Source organism: Rattus norvegicus, chromosome 20 (assembly GCF_036323735.1).
Source record: "Rattus norvegicus strain BN/NHsdMcwi chromosome 20, GRCr8, whole genome shotgun sequence".
Classification (NCBI taxonomy): Eukaryota; Metazoa; Chordata; class Mammalia; order Rodentia; family Muridae; genus Rattus; species Rattus norvegicus.
In genome coordinates this window covers 11,787,769-11,815,220 of record NC_086038.1, presented here as the reverse complement: position 1 = coordinate 11,815,220, position 27,452 = coordinate 11,787,769, and the positions used below count along the sequence as shown (strand labels likewise).

The following is a 27,452-nucleotide window of genomic DNA, read 5'->3' as shown; positions in this document are numbered from 1 at the left end:
TTCTAGTCAGCCCTGAGAAGCAAGCCTATGCACACACTCAGAAGTGGATGAGCATGCTAAGTCATTTGAGGTGGTCCAGATGTGGTCTGTGATATGCACAGGCAGGATGCAGGGACCAAGTCAGGACCCGTAGTAGGCTCAAGTACCGGAGATCTACATGAAGGGGTAGCATGCATATTGGCCACCATCAAACTGAGCAGTTCTCCTACCAAGCAGGAAGAGTGGCTATCCCATGCTACTTTGATATTAATATGTTAATTTTATCCCAGCAACTTATGTGAGACTAGAGGAGTCAATGACCAAACCTCGAGCAAACATATATAAGGATATGGAGGAGCTATGGGTGTACTAGAAAGCGAGCTGGTTGCTGCGAGCACAGAAATTGCTTGTATCTCCTCGATGCCTACCACAGCACAGAAAAGAGAGAGAAGTCCTAAAGCCTCACCAAGCAAATGACACAATCAATGGACAGCCATGATAGAGGACTAACGTAACTGAGTGCTCTGCAGAGTGACCTCCAGCCTAGATCTGCAGCGTTGGGAGGTGAGCTGCCTAGGTTCTGTGACTGTGTCTTTAAACAGAACAGGACCAAACTGCCCACATCTGTCCTCTTTTTTTTTGCATTAGTATTACACAGCAAATACTTCCCTGTGTTAATGTATTTAGGCTTAAGTAATAGTACCGAGTTTCTGATATTTCACTGTATAAGTAGGATTTCAGGTACTCCACTTTATGTTTTAGTGTAAGACTGTTATGGATCTACAATGGTTGAATGTGCCAGATATTGTGAGTTGGTAGACTGAGCAATGTTGTAATATTATTGGGGCAGTGGGCTGGGGATTTAGCTCAGTGGTAGAGCGCTTACCTAGGAAGCACAAGGCCCTGGGTTCGGTCCCCAGCTCCGAAAAAAAGAACCAAAAAAAAAAAAAATATTATTGGGGCAGATGTTTTTTCTCAAATATGTATGTTCAATGAAGATCAATCTTCGGGCTAGGTGAGGCAAAGACAGCCAGATCCCTGGGAGTTCAAGGCTAGCCTGCTGTACACCAAGTACCAGGTCAGCAAGAAATATAGAGGGAGACTCTGTCTTAAAAAAAAAAAAAAAGAGGAGGAGGAGGAGGAGGAAAAGGAAGAGGAGGAGGGGAGAGGAAGAGGAAGGAAGAGGAAAAAGAGAAAGAAGAAGAGGAGGAGGAGGGAGAAGGAGAAGGAGGAGAGGACGAGAAGAAGGAGAAGAGGAAGAAGAAGAAGAAATATAGCAAGATCAATCACTGTGGCAGTATTCAGTACTGGGGTCTATGAAGGTGATTAACTGTAGCCTGCTGATAATCTACATAACCCAACTAGTGTCTCACAAGAAACTCAGGAAGAGTAGTCCTGGCCTCCTTGCCAAATGGTTCTCTTGTCACAAGGAAGCTCCACACCGGGAGTGGCTGCATCCCTACCAGACATGAACAGACTTCCTGACACCTTTATCTTGGGCTACCTGACCCTAGAACTGTAAGTGGTAGATTTATGTGGGTTATGACTTACCTAATCCTGGGAAAGGGTTTGTCTTGTGATCTCCCTGGCATGTATATTTATAGCATATAACTTTTGGGTTGAAAATACATAAATTATGTCAGGTATACACTCCTGCAGTGCCAGCACTCAGCCTTGCTGAACTCCCTGAACGGCCACTCATTCAGGGAATGCATGCCTGGGAAAAACCATGGACCTTCAAGGCCACGGCAAGTCCTAGAGGGATGTGCTGAGCAGTGCAGGGAGATAGATGGAGAAACCAGGTCCTTCAGGAGCTTGTCACAGATCTAAGGCCTCTCCAGTAGGGTGAACACTACCTGTTAGGATCCGTGTCCTCTGGATAGAGGTGGGAGAGGGAGCACTCCATCTCATCTGGGAATTAAGGTAGACAATAGCAGGAACCTAGCCAACCTGGGACATGGACCCAGAAGACACAGTATTGTAAGAGCTCTGACCTCTAGCCATACCAGGTACCTCAACATCTTGAAATCAGAGTTCTATGATTTATTTAACATCGCCTCCTAGGAGGACTGAAGAGCTCATCTGGTTCATAAGACCTACTACATCCCTTTCCTCCCAAGTGTATGTAAGTATCTTCCCCATTAATCGTGTGGAGTGGGGCTGGAGGTATAGGGAGAGTCTTCAGTGGGTTATAGCTAGCTGCCTACACAGTTCTCCCGTGCTCCTGTAAGTAAGCTCTTGCCTATGCTGCTGTAAGTAATTCCAGTAAGTCAGCAGTTCCCTGAGACACAGTTGGATAGGCTCCTCCCTTTGGTCTGTTATTGCCCTCTTTCTGGGATGAATAAAATTAGGCTCTTCAGAAAAAGCCACCTGGCATAGGATAAGCTCGGCTTGCTCTCTCTTGATGCACCCACACCTGGGACCCTGACTCTGCGAAGTCTCTCCTACCTTAGCCAATAACTCACAACTCTACTGCCCAGCTTAGCCAGCAAGGGCCAGTCCATGAAGTTCCCTGGGGACTGGTAAGGTCCCAAAGTGGGGTGCAGGCCTAGCCAGAAGTACAGAGGAGGTGGCTTGGAGACTGCGCCCCCAAACATTTCTCCCACTCAACCAGAGTTGATTCCCCAAGAACTAAACTTCCAGTTAGGGGCTCTGTGGTTCCACTATTACCTGCACACAGGGCCTAGGTGTATACCTGTTGCCACTATCTGAATTGAGACCCTTTATTGCTACATGGGTCCTTTCTAACAACTGGGAGCTCCTATGGGGCTTCAGGTCAACATGCAGGTCTGGGCTGCCGTGAGCTTATAGGAGGCACTGAAAGAAGAGAGAGAGCGACCTTGTGGCCTTACCTCTCCCATTGTCTTTGGGTTTCCAAAACTCATGGTGTTCATCCAAGTTGCAATGAGGAACAGAAGTCTTTAGTCACTGCCCAACCAGGGTGCTCCTGACCTTTCTGTTATCCACATCATCAGAGAGCATCATGAATGATGATGAGTAACCCGAAAAAATAATTCTTTCTACCATCATCAGCAAGCAGAAAATAGGAATAAAGCCCCATGGCGACCATCAGGGTTTTGGTACAGACTTCCATTCTGCAGTCCCTAAACCTGTGCTTGCCTTGTGATTCGTGGTTGTTCAGGCCAACTCCAGGAAAGGGGTCCAGCCTGTGTGGGTAGCCTCTGGGGTGGACTGGGCCTGAGACTGTACATGCATAATTTGCTCACAGCTCTGGGGAAGAGTCCAAAATATAGCCAGAACCTCAGGGCCCAGGAGAGGAGAACAGGACAGAACGAAGAACAGTAGCATTGCCGACCTGCGCGTTCCTTAACGCTGAGACCGGCCTCACTACCACCATGCCTAATGAACAAGCAGACAGAGGGCTTTAGGGCGACTCACCTTCCCCCATAGGCAGGCTCTATGGTTCAAAGCAGGTCCATAGATCCAAACGCTCAAGTGCACTGTGGCTCAGAGCACCATCCACCAAAACTGGAGGTCTCTGGCAGGGCTGGCTTGGCTGGAGCTCACCTACCTGAAAGAGAAACACAGGTGACTGTTGACTTCTGAACTCCAGGGCCGCGACCATAGGACCGGCAACCTTTCTTTTCTCTTTCAGCAGAGTCGCTCAGACATTCAAACGTCTGAAATGGCCAAGTCTAAGGTCTATGTGGGGGAGGATATGTACCAACAGAGACGACCCTGGGATGATGCCAGAACAGCACAATAGAGGCAAAAGAACACAAAAAAAGATACTCATCTCACAACAGGCGTCCCGGAGGAGATGCTATACGGAATCACATGACTGACTGATTGGCTTATAATATTTACCATACATGAATTCTACTTACAATGTTTAGCCCATGTCTTCTGCTTCTAAGATTTAGCATGTGTATCTGCATAGATTTAGCATATGTATCTGCATAGGCACTGTTTAAAGACAGTTACACTAAGTACACTGCTGGCTTCCTCCGTTCACAGTCCACAAATGTAAGATCACCAGTGTCTTCGACTTCACCTTGCAGGGTTGCTGCTGGAGCCCCCTCCGCACGGCCTTCTCCTCTCCAGACTCACTGTAGCCTCAGCCCGAGCTTCCGCTTTCCACTCTGGGGATGCAGGTTTGGTGCCAACACCAGACATTTGATTTCCAGTCACGAGCCTCGTTTTGTCCTTATCTTCCTTGTGGTTTGTTACTCTGGTCTACGGGTACCTATCTATCGCGTGCACACATCATTTGTGGGGACACTTAATAGGCTTGCATGTAACAGTATTTTGTGCTTGGGCCTGTGAGATCAGCGCTCCAACAGGAATCACAGCCCAGGCTGTGTCTGCCCTGGCCAGCGCTGTCCAGCTCAGCCGCTGAGGGAGGCTCACCCACAGCATAAAGTTCCAAGGCAAAGAAGGAGAACACACTGATGTGCAAAGGGATCCATGCCAGCCAAGGTTGAAAGAGACCCACTCCACCCTTCTTCGTGGGTCCTAGAGCTGGGAACACTGCTGCACAAATGTGGCACTGAGCTCGGAGTACCAGGGTGTAGAGCTGGGCCCTGAAGTCAGTGTATAGGAGACCAAGGTCACTTGAATGCGTATACAGTACATGAACTAAGATAATATTTAAAAAGTTAAACAAGGGGGTAAGGAGATGCCTCAGTAGGTAAAGGGTCTGCTTTACAAACACAAAGACATGAATGAGTTCAGCCCCAAGGAGCTGCATATAATGTAAAATGCAGCGGCATACACTTATAATCCCAGAGCTGGGAAAGCAGAGGCAGGAGGATTCCTGGGAGTTGCTGGTCCGCTAGCCTAGCCAGATTGGTAAGTTTCGATAGAAGACTCTCTTTAAAAAAATAGGATGGGGAGTAATCGAGGGACACGTCTAATATCAATCTCTGACTTCCACACGCACATACATGGGTATACTTGCACATACAATAAACACGCATGCACATGCAAGCACATACACACATACACATTAAACAAACTAAGAGTCGGGTATGGCTTTTTCCACCTGTCACCCAGCATTAGGGAAGCCAATGCTGGAGGATCATAAGTTCAAGACTAGCCTGCAACACATAGTGAGACCTTCATTCAAAACTCCAAGGGCTAGGGACATAAAGCAGTGCTAGATAGTTTGCCTGATGCCCACAAACCCCTGGGTTTGGTCTCCAGTACCATACATGGGGTCAAATAGAGGAACCAAAGGGCTCCTCTATTAACCATTGCATTACCTTGTCTTCATCTTCACCCCACTCCCACCCTCAGAGCATGCTGTGGAGATTAAAAGGCACAGCCTATTTGTCCCCACACTGAGAAACATGAGCTGTGGAAGCGGGACTGGAACCTCTAAGTGGGTAACTGAAGTGACACAGGAAAGGAAGCTGAAGCTATGAGAGGTGAACACCAAACCGCACGGCCCTGCTCACGTGGCATGCTCGGGCGTGCTACAGGAACCATGGAACATCCCAAGAGTGACCGTGAAACCTTTGGGAGAGAATCCAGCCCAGGGAACCCTGGACCCCAGCATCACCAGGTGCCATCCCTGTAGAGCCCTCGAAAGTGACGCACTAGGGTTCCGGGTTTAGTGACGAGCATCCTGAAGGCAGTGATGTGCCAGCATTAAAATGAGCGTCTTGAGGAGAAAGCATCTCCCAGTTCCCTGTCCAAGGCCCTCAGAATCCTAGAAACAAGGGCAGATTTTCTCAGATCCGAATTGAGAACTCTCCAGTCAATCATGAGGAAAGAAGAAGAGCATAGAGATTGGCTCCTGATGATGTCACAGTGAAGTGGCCGGAGCACTTTGTCGTGAAGGAACAATAAACCTGCAGGAGAAAGGAGGGGAGCACTGCGGGGTTCTAGTAGCAGTGGCAGCAGCCATGGTGGAGAAGGCAGAAGCTGGGGCAGCCCAGAAGCAAGGCCAAGAGTGAGGACAGATGGGCTTCAGGACCAAACACCAACTCCTGGGCCTCCACTCAGGAAATGGTGTGCATGAGAACTGACAGCCACAGACGAAGGTGCTGCAGGGGAGCTGGGGCAAAGGAGGGCGAAGGTGCATGGAGCTGTGGTAGAGAGGTGAACAAAGAGCGAGAGAGAGGGGAACGGAGCTTCTCTCAGAAACAAGGGAACTAAGACATCGGAAGGCACCCTGTGTTCTCCTCTCCAGGCATCCCGTTCCGGTTGTTTGGTTTTTGTTTGGTTGGTTTTTTAAAGATTTATTTTATGTGCATGAGTGTTTTACCTGCATGTATGTGTATCAGCTGCATGCAGTACCTACAGAAGCCAGAAGAGGGCATCAGATTCCCCTGGATCTGAAGTGACAAATGGTTGTGGGCCACAGTGCGGGTGCTGGGAACTGAACCAGTGTCCTCTGCAAGAGCAACAAGTGCTCTTAAGCACCAAGCCACCTCTCTAGCCCCTTGAGGTTTTGCTTTTGTTTAAAGCTGCACTTTGCTGTCCAGCAGGAAGGAGAGAGATGCTTGGTAAGCCCCGTGTTCTATAGCATATGTCTCTATCAGACATTTGGCTTGTTAGTACAGACACCATGAACCTTTAGGGCAGAAAGGAAAAAAGGCACAGAGTACCCCTTGGGGTAAATGGCCTTCTCTAAGTGAAGCTCATTACACTTCAGAGAGAAACAAAGGTTTCACTGATGGTAAAAACGCATCCACAGCAAAGCAGGACACGACTTAAGAGTAAACCTGAGTCTGTACTGAAACTGTGTATTTTTCTCATCATTATTCTGTAAACAACACAGTATAATTACTTATAGGATATCTTAGTCAGGGTTTCTATTCCTGCACAAACATCATGACCGAGAAGCAAGTTGGGGAGGAAAGGGTTTATTCAGCTTACACTTCCACATTGCTGTTCATCACCAAAGGAAGTCAGGACTGGAACTCACACAAGGCAGGAAGCAGGAGCTGATGCAGAGGCCATGGAGGGATGTTACTTACTGGCTTGCTCCCCCTGGCTTGCTCAGCTTGCTTTCTTATAGAACCCAGGACCACCAGCCCAGGGACGGCACCACCCACAATGGGCTGGGCCCTCCCCCCTTGATCACTAATTGAGAAAATGCCTTATAGCTGGGTCTCATGGAGGCATTGCCTCAAGGGAGGCTCCTTTCTCTGTGATAACCCCAGCTTGTGTCGAGTTGACACACAGAACCAGCCCAGCACACAGGGTACTGCACATTGCGAGTGATTCGGAGATGATTTACATATGTGGTGATGTGACCGTGATGTGCAGTATGAAGCCACTCTGCACTTCAGTGTCCACGTGAGCGGGGTGAGAAGTGGCTCCTAGAACCAAGATCCTAGAAATGCTGAGGATCAGACAAGCGAGTCTAGAGAACTAAAGGATTGTAAAAGGAGAAAATACAGACAACACGCCACATTTTAAAAAGGTATACAACAAAGGGGTCTATCCTAAGCACAGGCTTAGTTCTGAGGGATGGGATGATCCCTCAGTTATATCAGATGGCACATGTATGGGCTTCACTGCCTCGTCAATGGTCCAGGTTAGGTCTGAAGAGCGGTGCTCTCTATGGGAGACACAGACTTTACAAAAATGAAAGCTAAGCACAAGGAGCAGGCAGAAGCCCATCAGCGTGAGGCCCAGGAAGAAAAGGCAGGGCCATAATGTGACCTCCAAGCCTGAGTGAGACCCAGCAGGTCCTAACTCCCTGAGGGACTGCACTCACGATGAAGCTGTTTGGCGACAAACACTCAGGAAGAGAGGCAGCTATATGAAGCACAAGCCTCAGTCGCAAGGAAAAGCAGCATAAACACAGAGACTCAGAGCAAGTGCCATTGGTCAGGAGACAACGGGTCAGCAGTACGCAGGTGGGGACACTGGCAGTACAGAGGACACAGGAAGGACAGGATAGCAACTGTGCAGGGCACCGCAAACGCATCTTAACGTGTTTGAAACACGCACCCGAAACCCAACATACTGTAGGTCACAGAGATCAACCTGGTAAGTTGTACCTGAAGAAAGAGGGAAGGCCAGAACCCAGCGGCAGCTCGCCAGTGTGCTAAGAGGGTTGCGCTGGAGTCTATACACTTGTTACTCAGGCATACTTCCGTAAGTCCTGACTATCTTCTCACTCAGGATTATGGAGGTTTGTGGCCAGCCTGATCTTCTTTATGAGGAGTTCCCCACATCAGAGAAGCCCACAGTTCAGCTTTCTGATACCCTTGGTCTTCTTAACCAGTTTTAGATGACCTGGACTCACTGCCAGGTGATTCCTGATTAAGACACAGTAGCTAAATATTAAGACGTAGTGACTAAAACTTAAGACATAGAGCTAAATAGCTTTAACCAAAGGACAGTTTGCATCGTGTTAGGAACGACCCACAGAGTCATTCCTCCATGTTACTCAAAGGCCTGGAGACCCTGCACCTTTATAGCTGAATAGGAGACAATGGAAGTCCAGGAAGCCAGCCCGGCTGTCCCTTCTCTACACAATGGGAATTCCAATGGGGAGGGGGCAGAGGTCATATGACCTTGTCTCCTTGTCTGCTGTTTGAGGCCCACTAGGATCAACAGCAGCAACTACTTTGACGTCTGGCTGCTCAGGCTACCATAGGCAATAATATCAGTCTCAAAGGATGAAGACCCCAAGTATGTCACATTTCCCTTGGGGACATGGCGGTCACAGATAACACACTCAGGCACACAAGCAGTGCTTATGGTGTGGGTACATGGTAGCACACAGTGTCACCCAGACGCTGTGTGAGTATACAGACTGTGCATTGCAGAATAAACCAATTAGGACAAGGTGTTCCCAACTGCCTGAGCTCTGAAAGCATCTGGCCAGGCTCAGGGACAAGTCAAGTATCCTGGTGAAATAGAGTACTTCCTGTTGGTCAGTCTTTGCTCCCTACAGCCCACCCAGCCAATCAGCAAAAGGCATAGTGAGGCAGCTCATCAACACACCGAGAAACCAGGAGAAAGGCGTCCATGCAGAATGGAGCCACAGGGACTAATGGCGACTCACTACTCTTCGCTAATGGATCAGTGGCCACTATAAGGGCCATCAGCTTGGTCTCTGTTTGCTTCCCTGTGCAAAGTCCTACTTTTTTTCAGCTTTAAAATTAATGTTTATCTTTTGCAGAAAAGTACAAAACTGTTATAGATAGTAAGGAAATGTTACGGGCTGGAGAGATGACTCAGCAGTTAAGAGCACCCGACTACTCTTCCAGAGGTCCTGAGTTCAATTCCCAGCAACCACATGGTGGCTCACAACCATCTGTAAAGAGATCCGATGCTCTCTTCTGGTGTGTCTGAAGACAGCGACAGTGTACTTATACATAATAAATTAGTAAATCAAAAAAAAAAAAAAGAAATGTTACATATTAGTAAAGAAAAGTGTGATTCCTAATTGCTTAGTATCCTTCCTCAAGAATCATAGTGTGGTGGGAGTGGCTGCCTGGTTGGCCCCGGCTTGGCCTTTTGTCTCCACTTGCTAGACACAAAACACCACATGTTGTGAGAATAGCATCTGAGGTGGCCCACAAGACTGCCCACCTGAGCACTGAGTGGCTGTTTTAGTGAAGACCAATTTGGTCACATTAGTTTCTTCTGCTGCTGCTGGATGTGCTTGTTCAATAGCCAGTCACTGAAGAGAGTACCGGAACCACTGGCCACCTTGGAACACGGTATGGTTGCAAACTGTCAGACTGGCTTCCTTTTAGCAGGATGCTTTAAAAGAAGCCTGTATAACAAAGTACTCAGGGTAAAAAATCCTGATAAGTCTTTAGAAAATTCTGCTACTTCTATGTCACTTTGAGGAAGACTTTCAATACCAATTCTATCGTGTGTGTGTGTGTGTGTGTGTGTGTGTGTGTGTGTGTGTGTGTGTGTAATTTCTCTCACGTACATGGAGTCATTCTTAAAAACTGGTAATAAATACACAGTGAAACCTGAGCATGTTGACAGATTTGTTAAAATAGAAAAATCAAACCTCTCAAAGAACTTACAACTTTCCCCTTATCTCTACGGAGAACTCTGTTCTCTGTAGCCTTGCAGGCCATAGACCCGAGGCCAGGGAAAACTGAGATGGGAAAGGGTGGCCCGCTTCCTTCCTCATCAGGAAAGTGGAGCTTATGTTTCACCATTGTTCTTCCAGTTGTGTGATTGTGGTCCATGATAAGGTTTGCAGGGCTAGACAAACAAACATCAGACTCCAAAAGTACCCAAGCGCCATGACACAGACACCATAAACCAATGGGAGAGACCAAAGGGCTGCAGTGAGCACACCCTTGGTACCATCATTCCGTCATATGCCCAGAAAGGCCCCAGGAATGCTGGGATTACCATAGTGGGGAAGGATTTGGGAGGCTGGGTCTCTGAGCAGTGACTCAGGCTTGCGGAAGATCTATCACAACCTGGCAAGCTTTGGAACATGGCCACAGCCTTGGTGAGCCAGGGTCAGGTCCTTAGACCAGCCTTGTTACAAAGAAGCCCCAAGAAGTATTTTAAACAGGACTAGGAAGGATGGACTTCAAGGAAGGCAGAATGGACTCCAGAGATGTGGGCTGAGGAAACGGCTGCTGCTGCAGGGGCTGGGCAGGGATGGCTGCACTGGGGAGGTACAGAGGGGCTGCTGCAGAGCTGTAGAGGTGCCTGGGCCAGGAGGGGGGAGGGGGAGGAGGAGGAGGGGGAGGAGGAGGAGAAGGACAAGGAGGAGGAGGAGGAGAGGGAGGAGGAAAGGGAGAAGAAAGAGAAAGAGAAGGAGGAGGAGAAGGAGGAGGAGAGGGAGGAGAAAGAGAAGGAGGAGGAGGAGAAGGAGGAGGAGGAGGAGGAGAAGAAGGAGAAGGAGGAGGAGAAGAAGGAGAAGAAGGAGAAGGAGGAGAAGGAGGAGGAGAAGGAGGAGGAAAAGGAGGTGAGGGCTGCTTACTTGTATGTAATAGGAACAAAGTGGGCGGTGAGTCCATTCTTTTGATTCTTCTCACGGGGGAAAGCCTAATTCTGAACTATGTTCAGCCTCATGTTAGCTCGTGTCGTTATTTTGCTAAATTCTCAACTACTTACCAATAAGTATCCTCTCTCCTTAAGAATATGTCTTCCATAAATAACAAAAGACAAGTATTTCATTAGAGAAGAGTCTCCTGTTTCACAGTTTGGGCCAAGAGGGACAAACTGAGCAAGCCCTTGACTGTCCTGGGGGGGTCTGCTCTTCTAACTCAGGAAACTGTTCAGAGCAAAGCCCCTCCATCTCCCTAAAAGTCCATCTAAAACACAGGAACACACATACACTCATGCACGCAGGCATATATACATGTACATACACACAGCTTCTCTAAGGCGTCAGCACACATGACACTCAGGCCTGCGGGGTCCAGATGTGTTGTCCTGGTGTACATCTGCTCAGACATCATATAGGTATGATGGAGTAGTCTTTGTCTTGGCACAGACCTTATCTAAATCAGGGAAAAGGCACCTCAAGATACAGGTCATAGGGCCTCTGTGTGGGCCCTGGAAACACCAGGTGAGGGTGGCCTCCCATTGCCCAGGGCTCAGGACAGTACCTGGGGCTACAGGCTCACATTCTCTGAGACAATCTCTTGGAACACTAGGGTCCAAAGGTGAGAGCAGGGCACTGGGCTGTGGCTGTAAGGTTGGCAGGCAAGAGCTAAGGCTTTGCCAATTACCACAGCCTGGTGAGAACAGGGTCCCGAAGGGCTCTGGACCACCACCTCCCAGTTCTGCAAAGTGTTAAAGCAGGCTTTGTTAAGTGTGTCAAGCATAGCAGCTTCTAGGACAGGCAAGATGGAGGATTCCACACAGCAGAGACACCAAGAGGGTCATCAGCAGGCACCAAAGCAACAAGAACTTTCTGGAACTTGATTCTTTCTGATCATGGGTTATTAGTGAGGAAGCACTGTGACTTGTCCAGCTGAACTCTCCGATGCTTTCAGCACGTCAGGTTTGAATGTATACTGCAGAAAGCCCAGAGACCACCTAACGTGTGGAAGAAATGCAGACAGGCTGTCAAGAAGAGGCTCATGAGACAAGAGCTGTGGTAGGAAGGTCACTGCTGGCCAGCAGCTGAGATGGTCAATTAGGCGCAACTCACAAGCTCTGAGCAAAGGTGTGTGTTGCCTTCTTTCTCCCCAGGCACCCCAAAATGTTTTCCACGTCAGAAGAGAACCCACAGCCTCATCCCATGCCCCCTCACCCTAGAGTCTAGCCACAGGTATGAAGAAAAGTTGGGGGCCAGATAAGCACAGGCAGCCACATTTCTTGGATCTGCCTACCACGGCTCATTTGGAATCAACACAACTTCACCATGCAGTAAGAGGATGAAGCCCTTCCCATCCCAGTTCACAGAGGAGCTCTTCCATTACTGGGGAGCCAGTAGCCAGCTGGCTTAACCCACTACCCATGGGTTTCCCAGTCATGCCTGGGTGGGAGGCTCAACAGGACAAGACGCTCAGGGAGTAAAGGTGCTTGTGTGGGGATGAGGGGTGTCTGCTGGCAGTACTGAGTCTCGGGGGATTCAGGAGAGGAGAGAAAGCACAAGGCTGCATACCCCACCCCAGCATGTGTGAGACCAGAGGTGGGTGATGAGCCTGCCTGGGCCATGTGGCCATGAGGGTCTTGGGGAGCCAGCCTTGGTAGGAAAATCTCAAGAGCTGCTTCCTTTGAGCTGTGAATAAAGACTGGTCCTCTTGCAACAGAACATGATTTCCGGCAGAAGCCCCATGGAAAAGCCATCTAAGGAACGAACTTTAACTGAGTGAACTTTCTCCTGCTCACTCCAGGCACAAGGTCTAGTTTAGAGCGCAGCAAAAACAGGAGGAAGCCTGGGCAGGGACACAACTAATGAAGCACACGCTGAAGAAACAATTCTGCCTCGGAAATATGAAAAACTCAAACAAGCAGAGATATAGTTTTGGGCATGCTAGCTCTGACCATGAGCTGATGGATGAAATATACTAAGAGTCCTCTACACGGAGAGTACCCAGGTCACAGTCGTGGGCCCGATCTGTGCCCTGTGAGCGAGGATGCTAACCTCAAATGCAGCCCCAGTCTCTCCAAAGAAGGCTGGCTGCTGTATTCTTGGTGGTGTGGTCAATAGAACGTCCACGCTTAGCAACTTCAGAAAGGCACACTCATAATCTGGGTGCTTCACCTTGAAGATGAGCTCAAACTATAAAAATAACAGGATTTACTGAGTGTGTGCAATGAGGCCACTAGGTGGCAGCGGAGCACCATGACCTGCTCAAGCACAGCAGTCGCTACCTTTTCCCAAAGTCAAAGCTGTGCCCTGAGCTTTGGCTCCATCCCAGCACTCGTCCTTGAAGCGCCTACCTCTACAATTCTAATGCAAACAGGAATCACCCACATTCCCACACGTTTATCCTCTACAGCTATTTCTAGCTGCCAGGGCAGAAGTGAGCCATGCTACAGAACTCAAACTGTGTCCTTCCAGGCTAGTCTAGAAAGTGTGTGCTGGCCTAATGCATCTCAACGGGGTGTCACGGTGTTCGTGTGACTTCAGTCAGTGCCCATGGCCTATTACCACTTTCCTGGATCAACAACGCCTTTGTGTGACACCATTCACTTTCAGGGGCACTGTAGGCAGCACCAAGGCCCACTCTTGTTATTTGGGTGGGGGTGGGGTGGGTTCCAAGGCCTCATAGACCAAAGTAGCAAAATGGAATGTGGAGTAGGAGGAACAGTTTTTAGATAGTCAGCCCTGCCTGGGTCAGCCGGGTATGCTGGCTTACAGCCCAGTAGCTGTGGTGCCCTCAAGGCTAAGATATGCATGCCGATGAGTGTCGGAAATGTGTTGTCCAGACTGTAGGTCTAGGCTGCCCACCGAGCAAAGCCCACGATTGAAACCCCTTCCTCCCTGGTCTTAGACAGGATCTCTGAGGACCACACCCACCCCAGACAAACAGCACCCGGGAAGAACTGCAGCATCAGCCTGCCATCGGGGACTTAAGGCCACAGAGAGGTCGAACCCCTTGACAAGCCCACTCTGTTTCTACTGTAAATGGACAGACAGCTCAATAGCTCACCCATCCACCCAGCCAGCCAACCACCAAGTGCTGGTGCCATTAGTGCTGAGCCAGATGCAGATTCTGCTGTGTCGTTATGGGAGAGAAACTGCATGGGCCAGCCTCCGCGGCCTCACCAGTGAACAACATCCAGAAGAAACTTCATGGGAAAACTAACACACAATGATGGCCTCCCTCAGAGTTAAGGGAGCCCTCCTTGTTGTCCCAAGACAATATTCAGGAAATATGATTACTTTTGTTAGTTTTTGATAGACGCCTCTCTCTCTTTCTCCTTCCTTCCTTCCTTCCTTCCTCCCTTCCTTCCTGAGATAGGTTTTCTCTATGTAGCTCTGGCTCTCCAGGAACCTGCTCTGTAGACCAGGATGGCTTCAAACTCAAGAGATCCATCTTCCTCTGCCTCCTGAGTGCTGAGATTCAAGTTTTGCACCATCACCACCTTCTGTCTTTAACCGACTTTTACAAGTCAGTTTTAGGCTCACAAGAGACTGATAGCCATGTATCCCCTTATATACTCGCAGCTCCTCCATTATCCACACCTCCCACCAGAGTACCCTTGCTATAACCACTACACCAACTATGACACATCGCTCCCTTTGAAACTACAGAGTCTACCTCAGGGTCTATGTTTGTCATGTAGTCTTCAGCTTTGGGAAAAGGTATAATGACGTGTACGCACAATTACAGTATCACACAGACTAATTTCACGGCGCTAAAATACCCTCTACCTACTCATCCTCCCCTGCCTCAACCTCTCGGCAGTCACTCATCTTTGTTCTGTGTCTGGAGCCGTGCTTTTCTAAAACATTGTGCAGTTGGAATTATACAGTCTTTGGCATATTCTAATCAGCTTTCACTCAATAATAAGTATGATTTCTCCATGTCTTTTCATGATTGGCAGCTCACTTCTCTTTAGCACTGAACACCGTCTCGTCTGAATGTACCATAGCAATTGCTACACCCACTGAAGCATCTCTTGTTGCACCCAGAGTTTTGGCGATTATGAATGATTATCCATGTACAGAGTGCTGGGTGGGCAGAGCAACACGCTTGGGTACACATCCAGGAGCCTAATTGTGGGACCATAAAGTACGAGAAAGCGCCATTTGTAAGAAACTAATAACCCTTCTTCGTGAATCACTTTGAAATTTTGTTTCTCACTGCAGGGTGGGGGCAAAGGGAGGGAGACAGAGAGAGGGATGGGGAAGGAGAGAAAGAGAATGAATGAATGAATGAATGAATGAATGAATGAATGAATGAATATGAATTCTCATTGCTCCACACTTCTGCCAGTGTGAGCTGTTGTCAATGTCTGGTATTTTGGCCATTCTGGTAGCTATGTAGTGACATCTCATTTTAGTTTAATTTAATTTCCCTAATGAGCTATAACCTGGGAAATCTCTTCTTTCGTATATTGCCTACATATGTGTCCTTTCTGGTGAGGTAACTGAATTGAAGGAATTTTCCATACTAGTCCCAGAACAGAGCCATCTTCTGTAACATTTTAGTCTGGGTCTTGGTTTTTCACTCTCTTGACAGAATAATTCTCTATAAAACAGAAAACTTCTACCAAAATTAACCACTTCTTTCCCCCATAAATTGGTACTTTAACATCCTATCAGAAAAATTAAAAGCCATCTTGACTTTCTCCTGTATTTCCTAGTTTAGTTTCGTATTTTACACTTAGGTCTGCGGTCCATTTTGAGTTGATGTCGTCTGGAGGGAGGGGCCTATGGACTCCAGAGTTTCCCAGCTGTCATCTTTGCCTAAGTTCACGGAAGACAGCCGACCATATTCATGTGACTTACAGCTGAGATCTTCTCAGTTATGAACTTGTCTGTTCTTCTACCAACACAATACTATCAAGACTACTGCAGTTTAAAGTTTTTTAACTCCATTTATTGATTGGTGTCTGTGTGCACATTCACATCAAGGCTCACATGGAGAGGTCAGAAAACTTGTGGGAATTACTTCTCGCTTCTCCATGTGGGTCCTGGTGATTGAACTCTGCTCATCAGGCTTGGTGGCGATCTCTCTCTTTTGAGCTCTGTCGTCGTGTTTCAGAGAATGTTTTGAAGTCAGTAACATCATTTTGCTGTTTTCCTCTTTCCTCTACTGGGCGCTCTGGGTCAGCTCTTTCCCCAAGTAAACTTCGGAATCACTTTGTCGGTGTCCAAAATGTAACCAGTAACCATATTTACTCGTATTGTGGTGACTCTACATCAAGTCATGACAAAGTGACATCATCACAATATCGAATCTAATCCTTGAATGTGGAATATCTCTCCATGCATTTAATTCTTCTTTGATTCATTTATCAGTTTTTCTAATAGTTGGTCATACAGATTTTGTGAGTTGTGTGTGTGTGTGTTTGCCTAAGTATTGGGGCAGTGCTAAAGCGGTATTGTGTTCTAATTTTAATTCTGCTTGTTCATTACTAACATATAGGACTCTGACTTATTTTTGTATGTTAATCTTATATCTCAAAATCTTTCTGTAATGATCTATTAGCTTGGTGACTTTTGTGCAGCTTTTGTCTGCTTACAATGTTTACTCTTAAATGACCTCCTAAGGCCCAGATGCCGAAGGCTAGACTATCAGCCTGCGGTTCTGCTTGGAGGTGTTGGAAGCTTTAGGAAGTGCTACCTAGTGAAAAGACGTTAGCTCACCGCAGGTGTGCCCTTAAAGATAACTGGAACCTGCTCCTCTCCCTGCTCCCCTCCCCACTTCCTGACAGCCTAATTATCTTTTCTAAGAAGTCACCTTGTTTTCGATCTTTTCTTATGCTTCATTGATTCATATCGCTGCAATTTAATTTCATCTAGTTCAAACCATTTCTGAATGTTGCTTTATCATTCCCCCTCTCTGAAGACTTTCTGACATCGCTTACAAGGCAGGAGGGTCATGTGGTTCAGAACGAGTCACTCGGGGGCCCAGAGAGCCCTCTCTGCTCCCAGGACCCTCCCTCCTCCCTTCCAGCCGCTATCACTTTGTGAAAAAATTCCATGGGTGTGGTGCTCTCTACTGGCAATGTCTGGAACAAGAACTGCCTCCCAGGCTGAGTCCTGAACTGTAGGATCATCAACTCTAGACAGAGATAAAAATGGAAGATAATATGTAACTACAAGATATCATTTGCAATGGTAACTTGGCCTGTTGCTGTGATAAATCGCCCTGATAAAGAAGACAGAACTTAAGGGAGGAAGAGGGCGTCTACTTTGGCTAATAATTAAAGGCTCAGTCCATCCTGACGTCCGGGGTGGCTGGCCACACTGAATCCTCAGTTAGGATGCAGAGACAGACAGCTGCCAGTGCTCAAGCCAGTTGTTTTCTTGTCTATGCAGTCTAGCTCGGGGGAATGGTCCTGCCCACTTTCGGGTGGGTCTTCCCACCTCAATTAACCAAGATAATCTCTCACAAGCAAGGCTAGAGGCTAAACTAATCTAGGCTGTTCCTCACAGACCTGTCCCAAGGCTTGTCTCCTAGGAGATTCTAGATCCTATTGGCTTGGTATGACTTATTAACTCATGCAATATGCAATGTTTCTAGAGCACTACAATGAATAAAATACCTATACATCTTGATCAAAAGTAAGAACTCATAAACGGAAAGCACTCCCTGGAAATTAACTTCTAAAAGGTGACTTTCTCAAAAGGAAATTGGCTGTGCTCCCAAATAGAAAACTCTGGAAGGAAATTCAGGGATCCCAGAGCTGGCAGCATCTGTATGAGACGGGAGCTGGTTACGGTGGCGTATAATAACCAGAAGGCAGTGCCAACGCAGATCCTTGGAAGACAAAGCCTACCCACAACTCTGGATCAACAGACAGGAGTAGAACCTGGCACAGATGCACTCTGGGAGGTAGTGACCCACACCTGGGACCATGGGCATTGGAGGCGTGCTCTGCAGAGAACCTTCCACTCACCCCCCCACTGCCAATCCTGTGACTCAATTCCTCTCTGTTTGGGCTCTTCGTTCTAAATGGGGATCATGAAATATCCACCTTTCAGGGCTATGGGAAGTACTCTATAATTTGCAAAATGGTACACAGATGAAGGCATTTTCCCCATACTATCCTAAAGTAAAAATAGGGTTGGTAGCAGATGATGCCAGGATGCCACTGTCTGCTGGCAGAGGGGAGAAGAAAGCTAGATAGGTGTGGGTGCCCTCTAGATAACACATCTCAGAACCTGACCTCTGTTTCCCTTCTGCAGATTGTGGGGTAGCCCATGGCAGCCCAAGCTCGCTCCCTTGCCACGGTTCATAACCACTTGAAGAAGCCCAGACACCAGCGATGAGTCCCATATCCATGTGAATCTGTCACACTGGCACTGTGTGACCATATCATTACCAGGCCTTCTGCCTTCTACTGGTGACCAGACGGGTCGCACTTACTCTGAACAGGGTTGTCACCTATCTCAAGCCAAATTGTCCCTGAAGACATGAAGGAGATGTTCTTGATGTCTCTTTGTGCCATCTTGCCAGCTCTTCTCTCGGTCTCCTGGCTTCTGAACGCATAGGCAGGGCAGAGGGAGCTGCCCACCCTGCATGCAGGCAGAGAGCTGCATGGAGGAGACACACCTCACCTAGCCAGGGTCATTCATAAGCACACTGGTGTTTGTTTCAACTGGAGACAAAGGGAGACCAAGTCACATTCTCTTCACGCACTCCTGGCTCTACATCGACCTTTGGAGCTGAGAGAACTCACTTCTCTTCTTGGCCGCACCTTCTGCTAGAAGCCTCTAAGAGGAGACAGCAGAAGGAAGCCTTTACCCCTTGCCTGCCTGCTCCTGTCTTGCTAGCAAGTCCATTCCTTCACAGGCAGTAGAGCCTACTTGCTCAGGGTTCTGGTGTATACTGAAGACTAGCTAAGACAGCCAGCCTCATGGAGTGAACAACTGCTGGATTCTCGAACTTTGCATTATGGACAGCCATTGTTGAACTAGCTGGACCACAGCCTGTGAGCCATTCTAATAAATCCCCTTATCTATATCTATATCTATATCTATATCTATATCTATATCTATATCTATATCTATATCTATATCTATATCTATATCTATATCTATATCTATATCTATATCATCTATCTAGATCTTTATCTCTATCTACCTACTTACTATCTATCTATCTATCTATCTATCTATAGATGGTAGGTAGAATAAGACTCGTTCTGTAAGTTCTGCGACTCCAGTGTGCACTACTGGCTGGGTTGTCCGAAGTTAAGGATCTAGGGGATTCAGAAGGAAAGACTCCGGCCCCACTGTCATCTTCCAGTTCCAAACGCTTCCTCGCTATACTACCACCCATCCCGAATGCTCAAATTAGTTTCCTTCCCTTGGTCTGCCTTGGGCAGGGGGAGCATCTAGCCTCCCATGCATGCAATAGAAGGTCACAACTATGCCTTTCTCTATGAGAGCCAAGCCCCTAGTAGGGGACACCCTTAGGCCATGCATTCTCAGAAGGGCCCAGACCCAAACTGAGGCAGCTGTCCCAAGACTACAGTGTGATGGTGACCCGTGTGGCTACCATGGTGCCAGGATAAGGATGTCCAAGACAGTCCAAGGAAGCCTGAGGCCTTGGCACAGATACAGCTGGGAGAGGGGCTGTGTATCACCACAGAGTCATGCAACTGAGAACCCTTGATGGCAGTATGTGACATTCTTTGTTAACCTTCCTGTTGATTTGATGGGATTTAGAATCATGTAGGAGATGTGTACCTGGGCATGTTTTTCAGGGTGACTTAAGGAAATTTAACTGAGAAGGAGAGATCTACCCTGAAAGTCGATGGTGTCATCCCATGGACTAGGGTCCCAGGCTGAAGAAAAAGAAGAGGGGAAGGAAGGAAGGAAGGAAAAGGAAAAGGAAAAGGAAAGGAAGAAACTAAGTAAGTCATGGGGAGCAAGCCAGTTCCTCCATGGTTTCTCCCTCCAGGTTTCTGTCTAGAGCTCCTTCCTTTCTGCCCTGACTTGCCTCAGTGATGCAGCTATAAGACGAAATAAACCATTTTCTTCTATTGCAATCTTTTTCTCATGTGTTACACTTACAGACCTGCTCCTTGAACATCCCTCTTCTATTGTGTATGGTACTTCTTTTTTCTGTCTTTGGCTCTCTCCAAGCCTGTGACTGAGCATGGCTGTGCCAACACCCCTGCTAAAGCCTCAATCCGCTCGCCCTCTCCTAGGGCCCATACAGCTTGATTCTGTCTTCAGGGAGGGGTCCCAGCTCCTCTCTGGAGCTACAGGTGGCTGGGCACACTTTCCGACGTCATGGTACAACCATAGTCTGCTTTCTCGGTGTGAGTTGGGCGCACACATCTCAAGCTTGCTCAAGAGCACTTCAGGGTGGAGAGTTAGCCCTTCTTGTTCCCACTCGTCCGTGCATCGAGCCCTTGTTCTTTATGGCCTTGTCACGTCTTCTGCAATGCTCACAAACATTGTTTCAGTCCATTAATCCATATTCCTGGCCCTCTAACTAGACACTTCTATCCCTGCTCTAGCTGCTGCTTCAATCATGCCTGAAGGTTTTTGGATTAAGATGACTGTTCCTAACAATCTTCCTGTTGTAATAAACTACTACAAGATTCCTGGGCACTATCTTTAGGCTCAAAACTCCCATTCTAAAGTATGATGAAACTTCCAGCCTGAACCACATAAGGCCTGAACCCACTTCCCAACCTCACCTAAGGAGGCAGCCTAATGGAGATGAGGGCTGCTTGCCTTGAGTTCCGGCACAGAAGGAAGTGCGAGTCCAATCATGTGGGAAAGCTAAGAAAAGCTAAAGGCCAGAAGCATGGCTTTGGGCTGGTGACTGACCTAAGGCCCAGCTCCACAAGCAGCTGAGGCCCAGAAGTGAACTGCACATCGCTCTCGGGATCAGAGGCTAAACCATCTACTGCTCTGTATTTATTTAAGACTCATCCTGCAATTTTTCCGTTGTCTGTAATTACCCTGTGCCACTACATAACACTTGCTGTGTAGCTAGCCAGCAATAACCATGGAAACCAAGTACTGATCTTGAACTGGGAAAAGTAGTGGGGGGCGGGGGGAGTTGCTTTTTTTTTTTTTTTTTTTTTTTTTAATTTCTCGGTTGTTTTCTACTCTGAGAGCAGTTAAGCTACAACTGCCAGCAACTGGAACGGAAGCCAGGTGTGGCATCCTGCCTTCTGCTAGATCATCCCCCCCCCCCCCCGCCCCCGGCTCTATCCTGTCCTTGTTCAGCTCTCTTTGCCCCCACTTGTCACATGTTCTTACTGACCAAAAGCTAACCCCTGCTAAAATGTCCCTCTGCCGGTTCCACCCTGATCATGCAACTATACAAGCATCATTGGAAAACAAAAGCTACCAAGTACATGACACAGCCACACAGGCTGCATAGCCCAGAGGTCACAAGTCTCCTTTCTGGCCTGGTCCCAATCCCAGATTGTCAGACTTATCTCTTACAGCTGAAACTGTCTTTCGATGTGTAAACTTGAACTTCAGATAGAGTCCTGTCTTCATGCCTCTCGGTTCTCACTTTGGGCTGATGGCCGACAGCATCCTTCCTTCAGGAAGGACTTCCTTGCTGCATCCCACTGGTACCCACAGTACCCAGGGCTGGCCTCAGCGGCTGTATCTTCTCCCTCCTCCTGCTTGTCTATGGCACCTCAGATATATGTTATTGCTTCTCCCATTTCCAAAAGAATCCTAGCTTCCTTCTGCCCTCTTGCTTTAGTCCCATGTAGCAAAACTCTAAAGTACCGGTCCCTATGCCTGCCACCCATCACTTACATAGACTCTCCCTTCATTCTTCTTTTATAGACGTATTTTCTTTATTCTTAAGTGTTTGTGGGTGTTTGCCTGAGTGTATACATGTGCACCCTGTGGATGCAGTCCCCAAGGATGCTGGAAGAGTACACCAGATTCCTTGGAACTGGAGTGATAGCTGGTTGTGAGCTCCCATTGTGGGTGCCTGAAGCTGAACTCTGGTTCTGTAACAGCAGCAAGAACTCCTATCCACAGTCACATCTCCAGCTGACCTTGACCCCCCCCCACTTCCGCTCATGTACCCCTGGATCTAAGAAGCTCAAGGCAGCTTGTGTCTTCCCAGGCTCATCCACTGGTCCTCACTCTCCCCTCAGCAGGTTTATCTCGGGGATGGAAAGATCTCTGGCCTGTGAGGCTGCTCCCTTACGTACCTCATGGCTCCTCCTGTCCCTAGTTCTACTCTGGTCATTCCTTGCATATTTCCCTGCCTCCCCTGTTCTGCAGAGGCTGCAACACCCAGGCCTGAGCCTCTCCTCTGTCTACCTATGCTCCCTTAATAGTCCTCACTGCTTCTAGCTATACATGGGTTTGTCAGCAAAGCACAAGCCCACGTTTCCTTTGTTTTCTCTGCCTGCCAGATGCCTCTCGGCCTCAAAGTCTCGTCTCAGCTTTCCTATCAGTGCTGATGGCCTTCCTATTGTCCATGTCCTCTATCTCAGACTGCCTTCTCACTGTTTAGAGGACACGGCCTTACATTTAGAAGGCGATGAAAAGCCTTATGCTGCTACCCACAGTCAGCATATCAACAGAAGCCAAGCCTGGGTTTCCTGTCAGGCTCTGATGAGGCTTGGGACAGATTCACCAGTGACCACACTGGAGGTCGGTGGTCTGTCCCCAGAGACGGCCATCCAGGATGGACGTCACACCTGAGGAAAAAGATACACTCCGCAGATAAAGGAACACGACTGCCTGTTCTAGTCACAGGGTTCTATCCACAAATGCGCCCACACATGCTTCTCACCTGCACCCAGGCAGAGCCTCCTAATTGGTCGCTATTCACAGCCTGGGTCATCTGAGAGTCTATCCTACCCAGAAGCCACAGTAACTGCAACAAATCATCTGCTCAGCCCTCTCTTCTGCATACACCATGCAATAGCTCTCTCTCAGGCTGAAGGCTGCTGTGGGGACCCACCCTTGCCTCTCAGAGCTAAGCCGCCCCATGCTCACTCTCCTCTGGCCACAATGGCCCCTACTGTTCCTCCACCATAGACTTTCATGCTAGCCAGTCTTCTGTATGACTGCTCTGCAATTATAGCTTACTGTCTCACCTTTGCTAAAGCATCACCTCAAGTGAGACAAGATGTGTGCACATCACACACACACACACACACACACACACACACACACACTCGCATGCATTCACACAGACACAAACGGGCACAAACATGTACTCATGCACATAGCAAGTCATAAAGACACAATCACACGTGCACAAACACACACACCTTCCTATACATGGATGCACAAACACAAACATGTATAGACATGCACAGTCACACCCACAGGTGTGTGTGCTCATTCATACCCATGTAAACCCACATTCACACCCACGGGCATTAACGTGTATAACGATGTATTCTGTGTGCAAACTTACATGCACACGTGCACTGACACACATGTACTCATTTACTCTCACCCCCCACTTCCTTTCCCCTGCTTCTTCTTCTGACCCTATCACTGCTTCTCTCAGATGTAAAGTCCATGTCCCAGGTCTTAGCAGATGCTGGCACAGCGTCCATTTTGGTTGCTGTTGATCTGCTGACCCTGTAGCTGCTCAATTCCTCCAGCCTCACCTAGAATCCCTCCTCAGGTCTGTGCTCCTCTGAACTCCTCGCCTCCACTGTTTCTAACCCGATGACAGTGACCACGAAGCAGATAAAGCGTTCCCACCATCCTGTGTAGACAGGAAGGGACAGTGTGCATGAGAAGTCACAGTCATCCCGGAATCCAGGCCATATTACTCGGAAATAAACATGTGCTTGCGTTTCACTACAAATTACCCTTTGAACAGAAATAAACAGATGAGAAGCAGGTAGCACTGACGGGCTTTCAACAGTTCCTTCTTGAGAAGTCCCTGTGATGCGACATGGCAGAACGGGGTTACTGGGAATTGGGTCAAAGTGGTGAAGCAAGGCAGGAACCGGAAGTCAGGACCAGTCCTGAGTCGGGGTGGGAAAGGGTGAGAGTTCTGGGCTAAGGTCAGGCACAGGCAGGCACAGATGGGCAAAGCAGGTTAAGGCAGGCAGGGTCACAGGTGGCCATTGTCTGGAACAGGACAGGGCTGGGTGGGCAAGTCACCAGCAGGGGTGGACGAGAGTACCTGGGAGCGCCTCCTTCTCCCGGCCTGGGGACGCCTGTCCTGCCAGCCCACCTGCTCCCCGAGGAGAGACTGTCCATCTACCAAAAAGCAAGGGAGAAGCGTCACATTACCTGAGGAAGCTGACAAGGCCAGTAACACGAAGGCACACAAGGCCATATCCCCCTGACCCCTTTCCATTCTTCTCAGCCTGGGAAGCTCACAGAAACTGGGTGTGGTTATCCACCAGCAACTGTTCCTCTGCCTCACGCACCTCAGTAAAGAGATACTGTGAATCCTAGTGTGGCCGCCTGCCCATTCCCCATACTGAGCCTTTATTGGTTAGCCTCGTGCTTACCCAGCCCTTTCTTACAACACACTGCTAATGTACCCCAAAGCCTACTCTATCTGACCAGACTCATTAACTTTATCTTCAAAACCGTCTGCGGCCTCAGCGAGCACAGAAATGCAGCTTTGGAAATCCAACCGCACGTCTTTGAAGGGCCTTAAGTCCCCAGTGCTTGTGGAACAAAGCGACGGAATAAGAAAAGGCAGCCATTAAGGCCTGGCTGGGATGCTGCCCCTGGTCTGTGTGCTGTAACACGAGTCCCATCAGTCAGTGCAGGGTGTCTAATTAGTTGGTGTTATGGAAGGCTGTCTTCTAAGCATAACCACCATTACAGCTTTTTTAAATGTTTTTATTAACATTTATTAGCTATACATAATATTGGGTTTCAGTCTGACTTTCCATACACATGTATAATGTCTTTCAATCACAGTCACGCCCATTTCTCCTCTGCCAGTAAACTATTTCCTGATTGGCTCCCCCTTCTACCTCCATGTCCTCTACCTCTGTCTCCCTCCCTCCTTCCCTCCCTCCCTCCCTTCCTCCATACCTCCTTCTCTCCCTTTCTACTTACCCTCTCTCTGTCAGTCTCTCTTTCTCCTTCCCTCCATCGCTCTCCCTCCCTCCTTCTGCCTGTCCGCCCCTGTGTGTGTGTGTGTGTGTGTGTGTGTGTGTGTGTGTGTGTGTCTGTGAGTGCACAGGCACACGTGCACACGTACACTTTTCCCTCTTGTGAGTATCATTAGGTTTGGCTCCCACGAGACCCTGTCCTTTCCACAGCAGGATACTGACAGGCTCAGTCCTCGTCAGATTTGTGCCCTAATCCTGAGCGTAGCAGCCATGCCCTGCCCAGACAGCAAATGTTCCATATGCTACCCCACCCCAGCTTCCTCTGGATCTTCTATTCTCTCCATCCCTACTTCTGCGATGTTCTCTGAGCCTTGGAGGGGTGGTGCTGATGTCCCCACTGCTAGGAATCCGAGAGTCATTTATTCTCGGGACTCTGACTGGTTATGAGTCTCTACAGTCACTGCTGGCTGTGTAAAAAGAAGATCAGGGCTGACATTAGCACTAATCTACGGCCATAAACACAGTGGCTTAGAAGGCGATTTGACAGGCACACATCAGGTCCCTTTAGGAAACCACTACAGTAGCTTCCTCACTCAGGCCTGTCACTTCCCAACCACAGGCTTTGGGCCGGGTTCAGAATCAGTCATGAGGAGCAGGCATCAAATTAAAACACAAAAAGCATGTGGTTGTCGTAAAATAGACCTGCCTCTGTGGTACCAGTGGACACATCCTCCTCGGTCAGACATTATTGTTGTACACACGGTCCAAGCTGAGTACAACTGTTGTAGGCAATGCGTCCCTCACCAGCCTGAATAGCAGCTCCCACCACTACAAGGGCTAGCAAGCAGCGAAGAAGCTTCCAGCCCAGTGGTAGCCTGATTTATGTCCTCTGACCAAGACATGCGGTGTCTTCGGCAATAGGGTCTTAACGATCTCCTTCTAGTGAGCAACCAACAGCATTTGCCTGTCTTGTTCTGGGAGCTCCAGGACCCTCCCTGACCAACAATTAGTAGGACAGTATCCCACACATTAGGGTTTTTGTTTATTAGCACGTGGCTTCTAGGAGCAGCTTACAGTACCTCCATTCCAAGCCCTTTTACCTTTTGTTTAGCTTATCATATTTATGACCTTTTCATATACTGTGGGTTATTATGCCCCTCCCACCTCAATCCCCCACATTCCCCGTCTCCCTCACTTCTGTGCCCTCTTAGACTTGTCCACTCCCAGAATTCCCTCTTCCAACTTTATACCACATGTGCTCTACATAACCCTCCACACCACATATACAAGAGAATCTTTTTACCTGTCTCATAGGCCCCGTGTTTTCCCCTAGTTTCCTAGGCTCTACAAATATCCCCTTCTACATAAAGGCAGATACTGTAAGGTAACGAGCTGGGACCCACACAGGAGAGAGAGAGAGAATTCACTGTCTTCCTGAGCCTGAGTACTGAGACCTAGCGCATTCTCCAGCCCCATCGATTCTTCCCATAAGAGTCACGCCTACATTTTTTGACTGAATGAATTTCCACAGTGTTTAGACACCATGCTTCCTCCACCCACTCACCATGGTGAACATCCAGGCTCATTTCCACTCCTTGCTTTGGAAAGACAGTGGCATCAAGCTTGGATATACAAGCATCTCTGAGGTAGGATATAAAGTCCTTTTGGTAAGTGGCCAGAAGTGATGTGCCTGGGTCGCACGCAAGGTCAATGTTTGGTTTTGTGAGAAACCTCCACACTGATTTCCACATTTCCTATGTTCCCACTCCTTCCCCGGCATTTGTTTTTTAATATTACTTTTTCTTTATGTACAGGAGTGATTCTCTGCTTGCCTGTAGGTGACTGTGTGCATTCCCAAGGCCTGTGAGTCCAGAAGAATGTGCGAATCCCCATGTAACTACGTCTAAGTGGGTGCTGGGAACCGAACCCTGAACCTCTGCAAGAGCAGGGGGTGCTCTTAAGCACAGAGCCATCTTTTCAACCCTGACTTACTTATATTCCTAAAGACAGCCAATTGGACTGGGTGGGACAGACACTTGCTATGAGAGAAATCTCAGCCTCTTTTTAATTTGTATTTTCCTCGTGACTAATGATGTTGAACACTTTTTAAAATATTTATTGGCTATGTGTATTTCTTCTTTCAAGGACTTTGCTCAGTTCCTTAGCCTGTTTTTAACTGGGTTGGTTGTTCTGTTTTTGAGTTCCAGTATAGTACTCCTCTATCCGATGTACAGCTAACCATACAGTACGCTGTCTCTTAATTAGGGTTTCTTCTGTCTTAGTTAGTGTTTCCATTGCATTGAGAGTCACTGTGACCATAGCAACTCTTATAAAAGTTACTTTTTAAATTGGGGCTGGCTTACACTTTCAGAGGTTTAGTCCATTATCATCATGGTGGGAAGCAGGGCAGTGTGCAGGCAGACATGGTGCTGGAG

General features: G+C 48.2%; 1 protein-coding gene across 24 annotated transcripts in view; it reads right to left on the bottom strand.

Annotated features, from left to right (window-relative positions):
* The window catches only part of Pcbp3 (poly(rC) binding protein 3), a 242,143-nt gene that overhangs the window by 62,501 nt on the left and 152,190 nt on the right, over nucleotides 1–27,452 (bottom strand). For 19 of the 24 annotated variants that reach the window (XR_010060648.1, XR_005497206.2, XR_010060649.1 and 16 more), the window contains exon 3: nucleotides 3,379–3,511. The exons of 1 other annotated variant lie outside the window; for it this stretch is intronic. Coding sequence is in view for 20 of the 23 variants with exons in the window: in XM_063279058.1 (XP_063135128.1) it covers nucleotides 3,379–3,388 (10 nt within the window). In the remaining 3 variants the exon portion in view is untranslated. Of the gene's footprint in view, nucleotides 1–3,378; nucleotides 3,512–24,125; nucleotides 24,203–27,452 lie in introns of all 24 variants that reach the window. 4 more of the 24 variants (XM_063279056.1, XM_063279057.1, XM_063279061.1 and 1 more) reach the window with 1 other exon arrangement.